The 12,549-nt window shown below is 42.7% G+C and overlaps 1 protein-coding gene across 2 annotated transcripts; it reads right to left on the reverse strand.

Moving 5' to 3' along the window:
• Positions 1-9,916, reverse strand: SDCBP (syndecan binding protein). Of its 2 annotated transcripts, XM_077352338.1 has the most exons (10): positions 9,726-9,907; positions 8,397-8,471; positions 7,028-7,093; positions 6,489-6,567; positions 5,459-5,568; positions 4,957-5,115; positions 4,368-4,543; positions 3,585-3,756; positions 1,386-1,477; positions 1-641 (listed from the first exon to the last, which is right to left on the reverse strand). In XM_077352338.1, the coding sequence occupies exons 3-10, from the start codon at positions 7,076-7,078 to the stop codon at positions 587-589; spliced, it is 894 nt and encodes a 297-aa protein (XP_077208453.1). In that variant the 5' UTR covers positions 7,079-7,093; positions 8,397-8,471; positions 9,726-9,907; the 3' UTR covers positions 1-586. The 2 variants fall into 2 exon arrangements, with proteins under 2 accessions (XP_077208453.1, XP_077208452.1); XM_077352337.1 differs by lacking the exon at positions 8,397-8,471 and having other exon boundaries at positions 9,726-9,916.
• Positions 9,917-12,549: the final 2,633 nt, after the last annotated feature.

The raw sequence follows: 12,549 nt of genomic DNA on the forward strand, positions 1-12,549 counted from the left end.
TTTTAATTAGAAAACAAGTTTAGCAACAATTTATTAGAATTTACAGTGAAAGGAGGGTGAAACATATTAATGACTGAATAGCAATACAAAGATTAAATCTAGATGCTCACTTATGCTAACTAAAATACATATGGAATGATAGCAGTAATACACTCAGTTTTAACAGGCATGCTTTTGTAAACAAGATTACTAGCACTAGAAGTCATCACTGAAGCAGATAGTGTAAAAAACCTAAATTATCTGAATACAAAGAGTAGCCACAGGCTTGAGCCACAAATAGTGAATACTAATACAGCATACATTAGTTTTCTTCTGCTGCTATGGCTTATAGGAAAAGAAGAAATCTACAGTATAGCCATATGAAAAGCATTACATAGTTCTATTTTTTTTAAAGCTAGTATAAGGCTACAAAGTTCACAGCTGGTAAACGAAGCTAACATGTTGGATTGTGATATCTCCAGGCTTAACATCAAAATGTGATGCAGCAGCTCTCAGGCTTTAAAGGCTCATGTGCAGAACAAATTCTGAATGAAGAGTTTAGCAGAGATCTCATTATAGATGCATCCACAACAAAACAGTGCAAATTTTAAACCTCAGGGATGGTGTGATCCATCTTGCTTTTTATAATGCTTGAGGCCATCCTAGAAATAAGAACAAACATTTTAACACTGGCACTATTTACAATACATTCTCATATACTGGGGGGGAGGGGTAAAATATTTACATCATTGGATATATGGTGCAAAATTGCACTTGTTTGATCCATAACCATGAAGCCATGTACATTACTGAAGGACCCTTTTGGCAAGACACATATCTACTAATTATGTGCAGGTTGTGACTTGTTCGTCATCTTATTCCTAACTAGCAGACTGTGTATGAACACAATCAGATAGGGGACACGCTGCCCCTGAATGCCTCCCCCCTCCCAGCCACACGGTAATCAGGTAAGGTGGCCCCCACCCTGACCAGCCTCAGCAGGGCTGCTGGGGGGGGGGCAGGGAGTCTCCTCCTGAGCTCATTAGTCACCCTGACCATCTTCACCATGGCCTGGGAAGACCTCATTGGGCCTGCCGGGGGAAGGGGTGGAGGCTAGAGTCCGTTATATTTTTTATACAATGGTATTTTCTGCTAGTAAAGAATATGTGCCAAAAATACTATTTAAATACTAGTTGTTAGCTTTGATCTTCTGTAATTAGATGTGTTATCAAGTAATATAGAATAGAGATGTTGACTCTCAGATTGTACTTCCAATATGTATAGCTTTTACATTTGTATCATGCACTTACTCCAAAACCACAAAATTAATGCCATTGTCTATCAGTATTCCCTATAATTTCGAAAAGACAGGTTAAGGTAGTATCAGTACAGTGTTTTAAACATACCTTTTTATTATGTGCTCAAAAATCTGGGAAGGCATGATGGTGATGGTCACTACACTTGCAGCTGTTGTCAAGATGTCTGCAATTTGGGAATCCTGTGAAACAGTGTGGCAGATGCAATGAGTACTGAAGATTTACTGCCCTACTAGAGAAAAGCTATACTCCTGATACCTCTTTAAAAATACTTTTTCAATAAGCATTTATATGCTCACTGTCAAAGATCAGCTATTATCTTTTGGTGATGAAAAGAAACTCCTTCCTCAGCTGTTGGCACAATTTGTCCTCCTTTTGCACTCTATTGGCTGTACAAGGCTAGCTGAGAAACAAACACATTTTATTTAAGGACTAGACATTAAGCCCGTTGTAGTCAAATACAGCGGGCGCTAGGAATGTGGGTGGGGGGAGGGGTAGAAGTAAGGGAGAAATAGAGGCATGGAGAAAGAGAAAAAGGAAGAAAGAGATGAAGAGAGAAAGAGGGAGGAAGAGTGAGAAAAGAAGAGTAAGGAAGGGACGAAGGAGGTAGGAAGGAGCAATGGAATGGTAGGAGGAAGGAAGGGAGAAAGGGAAGGGGGGAGATGGAGGAAAAGGTGGGGGGCCAGGGGGAAGGCTGGGGAGGGGGAGGGTGCAGTAGCGATGGGCGGGTGGGTGGCTGGTTGTGCAGAGGCAAGAGGCAGTGTTGGGGGAGGGTTAGAGAAGGCGGGTGGGTATGGCAGGTAGGAATGGGGGAGGGGCGCCGTCGGGCGGATGGAGCGCGGAGGATGGATACCGTGCCGTGGATGGATCGCAGAGGACCAGCCGTGGTGTGTGCTGGCAGCGTGCTCAAGCTGTAGAGGTGGCCGGGTGGCCGGGGCGTGTTCCAGGCGGCGTCAGGGACACCGGGGTGGAGGGGTGTGTTGGTGGCGGTGCGCTGGTGTTTGGGGGGAGTCGTCTGCAGGGCGGGGTGGTGGCGGCGGGCGCAGGGACGGCGCGCGAAGTCGGCAAGGCGAAGCAGCCGGAGGGCAGAAGGGGCGCGGAGCGTGGCGGTGGCACGGCGGCTCGTTGGGGACGGGCGGTCGGGGCGGAAAGGATGTTGGGGGGTTAGAATAGGGGGTGGGAAAGGCGGTGCAGGGTGGTGGAAGACAGCGGGGATAGGCAGTGGTTGGGGGGCCAGGCGTGGTGGGGAGCTTTGGCAGAGGTGAGGCAGTATGGGGCGGGCGAGGGACCCGGGGGGGTGGCGTAGAACATGAGGTGGAGAATCGGCCGCGGAGGAAGGGTAGGGCGGGCAGCTGGGCGGGGTTGGCTCGGCGGCCGGTGGGCTGGGAATGGTGGGCAGCAGGGGAAGGCAGACGACGTCGGGAGGTGGGTGGTTGGAGGAGGCGGGCGGAGCAGGAGTGGGCCCAATTGGCTGGTGCAAAGCGCCAGCCGATTGGGCCCTCCGCTGGTCAGTTGGGGGGCAGGAGGCGAATCCTCTGCCTTCCCCATCACAGATGAGCTCCTCCCAGGGAGCCCTTAGTCTTTTATTTTTAACCGCGGAGCGGTTAAAGATATATATTTAGTAGCCGCCTCCTATTTTATAGGAACTCAAGACAGCTTGTAATATGAACAGCAATAAGTCATTTAAAACTGTTGATTGGCAGGATTGATTTTAACTGATCACTGTCATGAATAAAACAATCTTCAGCTACCTTCTGAAGACTATGAGGGGACCAAGTGCACCTCTCGGGGAGGGTGATCCATAATCATGGGGCTACCACAACTGAAAAGTCTCTTATTAACCATCAGATCAGACAAGCTTCTTTGGATGATGGGACTTTTCCCTGTGATCTTAGTACCCAGGCAGAATACAGCCCTCATAAGGAAACCAGGATACTGTTATTTCTTTGTTAAGAGCCAATCACTGGGGAGGGGGAATGCGTTCTGTTTTTACCCACAGCTAGAGTACTCTCTCCAAGAAGACCCATCCATATTCTTGGCAGCTAAACACGTAGCCTGTTCCAAGGGAGGAAACAAGTCTTTCCTGTAGATATGCAATAGCAACTACTACTGCTCCACTTAAAAGATGCACATAACATTTTAACAGTACATAAAATGAAGTCATGAAGGCTGCATTACAATATACATTTCCTCACCTGACCTCTGGAAACATGGTCACAATGACATAAAAACAAGCTTAAAGACACACAAGTATTAGGGTGATTTTTCTTTAGCTAACATGTTACTCACTTTCAGGCCAATTACATTCTGTCCATTAATTTCACAGATGTTATGTTCTGTCAGGAGTCCATTTCTAGCAGCAGAACTGTCCTTTACTATTGAAGTTATCTTTCCATTTTTGAATATGAAGCCAACATGTCCTGTGCTGTCCTTGTGCATGGTAATTGTTCTTTCAAAAGGCCTATTGGGAAAAAATTACGTTTTTCATTATGTGTTCTACTCAATAAGCAGTATTGTACAGTGGTTAATGTGCCAGATGAGAATCTGGGATACCGATATTCCAATCCCCTGAGCTCCATGGAACCTTCCTGGGTAACCTTGGGCCAATTAGGTACTCTCAGACTACCCTACCTCATTGACTGCTGTAAGGATAAAATGCAGCTGCTTTGGGGTATAAATGAGGCGACAATAAGTTATCCATCTCTCATCTACAGAAGAGTTGGCTTTTATAACCCATTTTTCAGTACCCAAAGAAGCTTACCTCCCCTTCCACTCCCCACAACAGATACCCTGTGAGGCAAGTGAGCTGTGAGAACTGACTGGCAAAGGTCACCCAGCTGGCTTCATGTGGAGGAGTGAGAAATCAAGCCTGGTTTCCTAGATTAGAGGCTTCTGCTCCTAACCACTATGCCACACTGGTTCTCTGTAGACTAATTAATTAATCCCACAAGCAGATCATGTTCTGAACCAATTAAACACAATTTAAAGATATTCCTTATCAAATTTTCTGTTGATATAAGCAGCCAAAAATTAGCCTTAACATACAACTGTAATTTTTCTAGAAGCTTTTACCTGTCACGGATAATCATTGAAATTCTGTCTCCAGGTATCTGCTTCAGAACTTTATGAGCTTTGTCAGAATTCCATCCTGCACAATTTTCACCGTTGATTTGCAGAACCTGGTCCCCAAACCTCAGCCCAGCCAGTGAGGCTGGAGAGTTTGCCTGAACCAGCTGAACAAATATACCCTAAACACAAAGACAGAGCTATGTGTCAAGCAAGAAACTTCACCATCAGGATCTACCAAATGCATTTTAAAAAGATATGCACAGGATGTAGTTAGCAAACAGTAGAATAATTTTTTTTTAAAAATCTGACAGCAGTTTAATAAAGCTCAATTTGCTTTTGTTTTGTTCCATACTTAAAATAAACATTGATAACGACCTCAGTAGGCAACAGTATATTCTACTTTTCAGGATCTGGGAAAGAATTCAACTTAAGAATAATAATGTGTATTTATCTCCCATAGAAGCATGTCTATCTCTGCATCCATGGAAATGCTAGCCTGGATATAAGCCTTTAAAAATTAATGCTTGTCACAAATTTATTTAAATTGTGCTTAAAATTCACTCTTAAATTGTATACAAAGTATCATACATACATTATCCACTGATTTAAGACGAAGTCCGATTTTTCCATCCTGATCTTTACACAAGATTATTTCACGGATCCCTTGCTTAATTTCTGCTCGACGAATTCCAACATCACCTCCAGTTACTGGAGCTACCATGTAATTCACCGCAGAAGGCCTTGCAACAAGCTGAGGATTAGAAAATGTATATAAACCATAGCAGCATCATGTCTCATTCGCAAGTTTTTTATTAAAATGGAACATAATTTCATTTGATTCAGCAGTTTTATGCTTTTGCAAAAGATTCTGGCATCAACACTAAAACTGCAATAACTAAATGCTATTACAGCACTGTGGTCGGTCCATTAACAGAGCACACTGAGGAGGAAATGTGTATCCACATTTTGTGGATCAACATTTCTGTATCTGCATTTTTAGTACTCTTATAAAGAAACTAGGATAAACCCCCCAAACTTCAGGAAATCAGATGCCAAACTCAAAAGGGGAGATTGTTCACTGGACTGACACTTACCCCCTGAGAATCAGCAGCAGGAATCACTGCCAAGTTTTTGTGTATCTCCTCATCACTCAGGCTCAGACCCATATATTGGGAAAGTTCAGGATACAGTTTCGGATATAAACCTATAAAAATTAAAGTAATCTCAAACAGTGATTTGTACTATAAAATATTTAGGACCCATTGAGATTATAGTTCCCACCCCTTTCCTCCAGATATGGTAAATAAGAAGGCAAATAACAGGATTCAATCAACCTATTCCCTCTTCACAACATATAGAAAGTTGTCACTGTACTGCAAAATACTGCCCATTTATTTAACTGGTTGACTGGTATATACTTTAATATATATTTCCAAAGACAATTTGTTTAATGCTGGCTCATGTTGGAAGGCTGATGTTACATGCCTTGGTAACAATCAACACCCATATCAAACATTCTGCTTCAAAACTCTAATGCAATTGTAGAAGTAAAACACAAAATTCAATTCAAAGGAACAGGAAAGTTAAGGAATGCACAATATTTTCTAAAAATGGGCCCAGCTACATTATTACCAACTTGCTTACAAATTACCTACCAGTAGAAAGTCTTTTTTTTGGGGGGGGGGATTAAAACAGTTCTGTTTGAGGCTTTTTTTGGAGGGGTTGCTATGTGTGCAGAAAATTCAGTTCAGTGAAAGGTAATACTTTTTAAAAGGCAGCTTTATGAGTCAAAGAATGAAAACAGAATTATGTTTTTCAAGTTCCTTCCTCTGCAACTTTGATTCATGGATTCTGGGGAAAGGTACAAAGTCAAAAGGACTAAAGACAAAAGCAAATAAAAGGCTAGGAACCACAAGAAACAACCACAGTTGTTTACAACATTGTGTATCTTGCTAAAAATAATGGAAATGTACATAATGTTAAGCACTTAAATCATAATTCCTTTTGCCAAACCTTGTCATTTTTCTCTGAATTGTACCTTTAGTCTTGTTAATTCTTAAGAATTGTATTTTTCTGTATGATGCAAATTTCCCCCCCTTATGCTTTTCCACACTAGTAACTTACTTCCATCTTGAAAAGTCGGTGCTGAGGCTTCTGATAAAATGGCTGGATTGGCAGGATTTGAAGAGAAAGCTGTCTGGGCCTACATAACAAGAAAAACACTCCATGAAGTTTAAAATAAACTTCCAAAAACATTATGAATAGATAGATACTAGCAGTAAGTTCTGATTTATTTTAATACTGGAGAGTGTCAGCTGATTTGCAATTAACTATATAATTTACACAGATATTCACACGAATTTCACTTTTCTAAATATAAGCCAAGTCCCTGGAAGAATACATGCATGGTTCCCAAGCCATGACATCAGTCAAAATGAGAAAAGTAGGTGAGACCTACTAGCATAAACTAGTGACTTCCCCATAATCCACTCTCACCCATTCGATCTACAACACAACATTCTGCTAAAATGAGGTAGCCCAACTTCAGATTATATCCACTGGTATAATACAACCAATATCTACTACTAATGATACTTTCTCCATCACCCTGACTCTTCACAATATAGATTTACCTTCAACAAATTCATTTTCTCTGAACATACCTGAATTACCTTGTCCACCTTCAGATCTTCCAAGGAAGGATACAGTGACATTTTCACACAATTATACTGCAGAAAGAACAAGAATTATTAATTCTAAAACTGTTATATATAACCGTTATATATAACTATTTTAGCTGCAACATGGGAAGGGGGGCAGCATGGGCATATTGCCCCATGGAGTTGTCTGATTCAGCTGAGTTTTAGATATAGCCTCTTTTTAAAACAGTCAAAGCTGATGCTCAGTTAGCTGTTTATCTTTTTACAAAATACAACATATCCCTGAATATTTAAGTATAAAATATTTAAATATTTTATATCTATTGCATTTTATACCTAATTATACCTAATATTTCATTTTATTCCAACTATGCTATGATTCCATATCAACAGTGTGATGTCTTCCTCAAAGATCAACTTAAACCTTCCTCAACCTAATTTTATAACATGCTATATGTACTTGGCAGTGTCTTGTATTCTGCTTAAAGAAAGCAGTTTACCTGAATATTTAATCCAACGTAAACAGAACATTCAGAGAATACAGACTCATAGTACTACAGCTTGTTGTAGTGGTTAGGAGCAATGGCTTCTAATCTGGAGCACCAGGTTTGATTCCCCACTCCTCCACATGCATCTTAGGCTAGTTACAGTTCTCTCAGAACTCTCTCAGTCTCACCTACCTCACAGGGTATTTGTTGTGGGGAGAAAAAGGGTAGGCAATTGTAGGTCATTTTGAGATTTCTTCAGGTAGTAAAAGCAGGGTACAAAAAAAAACAGCTCTTTTTCTTCTTTTAAAGTAACATAATCTTAATATTTTTCAGGAAGAAAAAAGCCATTGGGTTCATATTAAAAACAAGTCTCTTAACATTATTCAGGATCCGAGTCAACCCTGATTCTTAGTAATAGGACAGAACTAATTGAGTAAAAAGTGAAACTGGGATGGCAGGGAACCATAGCTATATAGCCATGTCAAGGTCCTGAATCATTTGCAATGTTTCAGTCATCATCCACTACATAAGTAAAAGAAACCAGATTAGTTTCAGCTTACATCACAGCTCCGACAAGGGCATCTGGAAAAAACATACAACTCATGGAAAAGAACACCAAAAATCACAGAGCTATAACTGTTAGAGCCATTTCCACTGCCAGCTTGAAATATCAGGAATTTCCTTTACAGACAAGTGACCAACTACATGTTTGTTTATTTATTTGCTGTATTGGTATGCCACCGCTCCTGGGCTCGCCGTCTCAAAAATCCCAAACCAAAACGTATTACATCATCATACTTTTATCCCACTTTTTCTCCAGTCCCAGTTATCCCCACAGCAATAACCTAGGCAACCATCAACATTTATTTGCTAGATCCACGTACTTTATGAAGATGTTAGTCTGACAAAGTATTCTCAGATAAGGGAGTAGCCAGACCGGAAAAAAAGTTCAGCACCCACTAGTTGGAGAAAATTTAAAAGATAAAATTAAGTATATGAATGATTTAAAATGTTCTCTACAAATAATCTCTACAAAGATTAACAGTTCCCCATCAAGACTCAAAAACCCTACACTGAAATGATAAAAATTCTATAGCATTCAACTGTCAAATAATCAAATTCAGAAGGAAAGGACTCAGCCAACATATAAATTGTGCCACTGGGTTGAAATTACATTAAGAATTCATCTGAGCACAGGAGTGGTGACTCAGTTGTAGAGTTTTTGCTTGGCATACAGAAAGTACCATGTTCAATCCCCAGCATCTCCAGTTAAAGTGATCAGACAATAGGTCATGTGAAAGACTCCTGTCTGAGATCCTGGGGAGCTACTGTCAATCAAAAGTAGACAACAGTGACTTCGATGGATTCAGAGTGGTTCAATGTAAGGCAACTTTACATGCCTCTCTTTTGAGAATCAGCCTGATGTAGTGGTAAAAGTGTCACACTAAAATTGGGAAGATCCAGGTTCAAATCCCCGTCTGCTATGGAAACTCACTGGGTGATATTAGGCTGAGCACACTCTCAGACTAACCTACCTGACAAGGTGGTTGTGCAGAGACTGAGAAAACATAGTAAAGTGCTTTGAGTCCCCATTGGAGAGAAATGCAGAGGTATAAACACAGATAAGTAAATACCCCCCATCCCACCGCAACCCCCAATGTATCAAGAGGGGAGGGAGTCCTGAGCAACAAGCCGAAAGCAGCCAAGGCAACTACCACCAAGCCACATTGGCAGGGTCTGCCTGCTTCTGCTTGCTGTGGAGACCCCCTCACATATCCTGGGCTGAATCAGCAGCCCCAGGAGAGGGAAGGAGACAGCGCCGCCCTCGTACACGGGCGTACTTCCTCCTTCCACACTTAAGTAAATACTTGACGTCATGAAACCGAGGGAACGGAGTCCTTCTGGCTGCCCTCGCCTCTTTTCCCCAGAAGCCGGCCTGTGTCCCTTCTTCCCCCGGTTTCCGCCCCTGACCGAGGAGGGGACGCGAGCTGCCCCTCAGCCCTCCCCGCCGAGCCTCTCAAAAGACTGGGAGCCCCGCCAGGACAGCCGGCCCTCCGTGGCCAGACTCAGCCTGCAATCCCTTCCCTGGCCCCTCAATGGGGGGGGGGGGGAGAGACCATCCACACACGCCTTCCCCTTTCCAGGCGCTCGGCGAAGAGCAAGGCGACGAGTGGCCGAGGCAGGGTCCGACGGCTAAGAGCCCAGATACTCACCGGGCCAGACTGCCGGACTCAGCCCGCACACCGTTAGCCACACAAGGACTCTCTCGGGCGGCACAAGACTGCTCTTCAACGCCTATCGCAGCTTCTGAGGAGGAGGCGGAGGAGGAGGACGGGGCGCGCATGCGCCGCCCGCAAGACACTCCGTGACGCTACCGGGCCAGGGAGCCGTCGGATTGAGTCAGGCAGGCGGACGGAGGGAAGGAGGCAGCCGGGGAGATCGGCGGGCGGTCTCAGGCAACGGCGCGCCCCTTTCTACCCAGTCGCTTTCGAAAGGAGAAGGAAGGCGAGGGCTTTTGCCGCTGACTCACTCGCTTCCCCGGGTACGCCAGTGTGCAGCAGGCGTTTGGGCGTCGACGTTGCCGACCTCCGGGTTGGTCTACAACAAAGAATACAGGGGGCCAGTAAATCGCTAGGCGTCCATCCAAGAGAAAGAGAAAGAAGCCTGGCCACAAAGGCAGGACGACCTCTGGATTCGTTAATTGTTTTCAAGGAAATCTTCCTCAGTGATAAAAATTCAATAAAGATACAATTAAATAGACATCCATACCTCACAGGAATAATAATGTTTATGATCAACTTTTCCCATGAGGGAGCAAGCTTGCATGGCTGCACCTAGCCTTCTATAATGCTCTCCTGGAATTACAACTGCTCTCCAGACAACAGAGATTGGTCCTCTCAGAGAAAATGGCTGTTTGGGAGGATGCAATCCATGGCATTATACCCCACTGAAGTCCCCCACCCACGTTACCTCTACAACACTGACCTCCCCAAGCTACACTCAGAACCCTCCAAGAATTTCTCTATCTGGGAAAACTGGCAGCCCTGTATTTTAAGGACTATCTAAAACCTAACCAAGTAGCAAATAGCCCAGTCCTGAGGGCTCCTTCTCAGGCTGTGTAAAAACAGAAAGGGTAGGGGAAAGTGACAGTGAAGTGGTCCTTTCACAGAAGAATCCTAAATGAGGGAGGGGGGAATTGGAATAGGGACCCAACTGACTCCTTCACTGGGGTCCAACTGGCACAGGAGTGCTGCAGTCAAGTTATGCCAACGTAAGGGAAGTTTATGCCTGCATAGGGCACTAGCGATGATGTACTGCTGAATCCCTCTGGAACAGGAGTCCATCAGTCACAAGCTGGTAGAACAACAAACGCTGGCAGGGGCTCATGGGAATTGTAGTCTATGAACATCTGGAGGACCACAGGTTGACTACCCCTGTTCTAATCCAATCAGGACCCAGTTGTGCCTAACCTACAAATGTTTCTAGAATATCACCCTATCTCCCTGCCATGTGGGTTAGAGTGAGTGCATACATATTCTGGCAGGGGACACAACACTGATAGGGCATTTAGTACCACTGGAAAAACACTTGGGGAGTATACACCACAGGGAGAGGAAAGTCCACACTTTGGGACTGACATATCCCAGATTTTGGCCCACACAGGTACACATCAGGATCCCAAGAGGCAGCTGCATGTGAACGTGTAGAAGAAAAAGAGCTGGTTCTCATATGCCGCTTTTCTGTACCCGAAGGAGTCTCAAAGTGGCTTACAGTCACTTTCCCTTTCCTCTCCCAACAACAGATAGGTGAAGCTGAGAGAGCCCTTGACGTCCTTGATATTACTGCACAGTCAGAATAGCTTTATCAGTGCCATGGTGAGCCCAAGGTCAACCAGCTGGTTGCATGTGGGGGAGCGCGGAAAAACTGACTGACAAGATGACAAAATTAAAGTAATATCTGAAAAGTAAATCAATTGCAAAATTTGAGAAGAGATGGAAAGTTTATGATGAAAGCAGGAGAAAAATTTAGAACGAGAAGCAATTTAAAATAGTATATATCACAAATGTATCACAATGTTAAAGCAGAATAATAAAATTTGAAAATAAATGTATAAAAATAGAATTTGAATAATGTTATTATGGAATTTTTAATTGTGAGATATATAGTGTTTTTTAATTTGATAATTAATGGTTATAATTTATATGTGAGAACTAAAAAGGTTAGGGATAAAACCAATAATAAAAAATAGCAATTTCATATTAGAACTCAAATGTTAAAAAAAAACATAAAAGAATATCTATTTGGCACACATAAAACATCTGAGTATACCAGTAATGTCAAAAAGTTTAGACCTAAACCTAACATATTTTTATCTTACAGATCTTCACCGGAGGTCAATTATACAGATGCACACAGATCTAAATATCTTTTTTTTTTTTTTACACTTTTCCACCGAGTAGTAAAACCCTTATTTGATCTGTTATGGCTGATTCTTGTTCTAGTCCTGCAAGGTATTCATATTGGCAGAATCCTCAGCCAGCAAATATTTCTCCCCTGGGTATTAGAGAATTCTACTTTGTGCTTCTCTTCGAAAAGGTCCAAAATGACCTTTAAATTGGGAACACACATACCAGAAACTCCATTGTTGGAAAAATGGCAAAATGTGTATTTTTATAATCAGGGCCGTCACTGATCAGGACTTCCATGTGCCCTCACTTAAACTGGTATTTGCAAAAAAATAAGATATCTTAGCAAATAGCATCTGAAGTACAGGGAAGACTGCAGTGATGCATTTTTATAATGGAGGTAACTGCTGTTTTCTGCTGTTTGAATCTATTTTCAGTGTCCATTTCTACATGGAAAACAAATGGAAAGTATTTCACACAAACTGTCTGAGGAATGGGACTTCCAGCAAAGTAAATAGTCACATTTGTGTTCACATGACTGTAGATCACATGATTTCCGTGCATGATTGCACTATGAATGTATTGCTCCTTTGAAAAGGGTAGACTTGAATAAGAAAAGCTATGTCCTGTG

The sequence above is a fragment of the Paroedura picta genome, chromosome 9 (genome assembly GCF_049243985.1).
Source record: "Paroedura picta isolate Pp20150507F chromosome 9, Ppicta_v3.0, whole genome shotgun sequence".
In the NCBI taxonomy this organism is placed as follows: Eukaryota; Metazoa; Chordata; class Lepidosauria; order Squamata; family Gekkonidae; genus Paroedura; species Paroedura picta.

Coding starts and splice junctions, on each gene's coding strand:
- SDCBP (XM_077352337.1), bottom strand. CDS start 7,078: ATGTCACTGTATCCTTCCTTGGAAGATCTGAAGGTGGACAAGGTAATT. Junction 6,568..7,027: donor AGGTGGACAAGGTAATTCAG/GTATGTTCAGAG, acceptor CTTGTTATGTAG/GCCCAGACAGCTTTCTCTTC. Junction 1,478..3,584: donor AGAATGTAATTGGCCTGAAA/GTGAGTAACATG, acceptor ACTGTTTCACAG/GATTCCCAAATTGCAGACAT.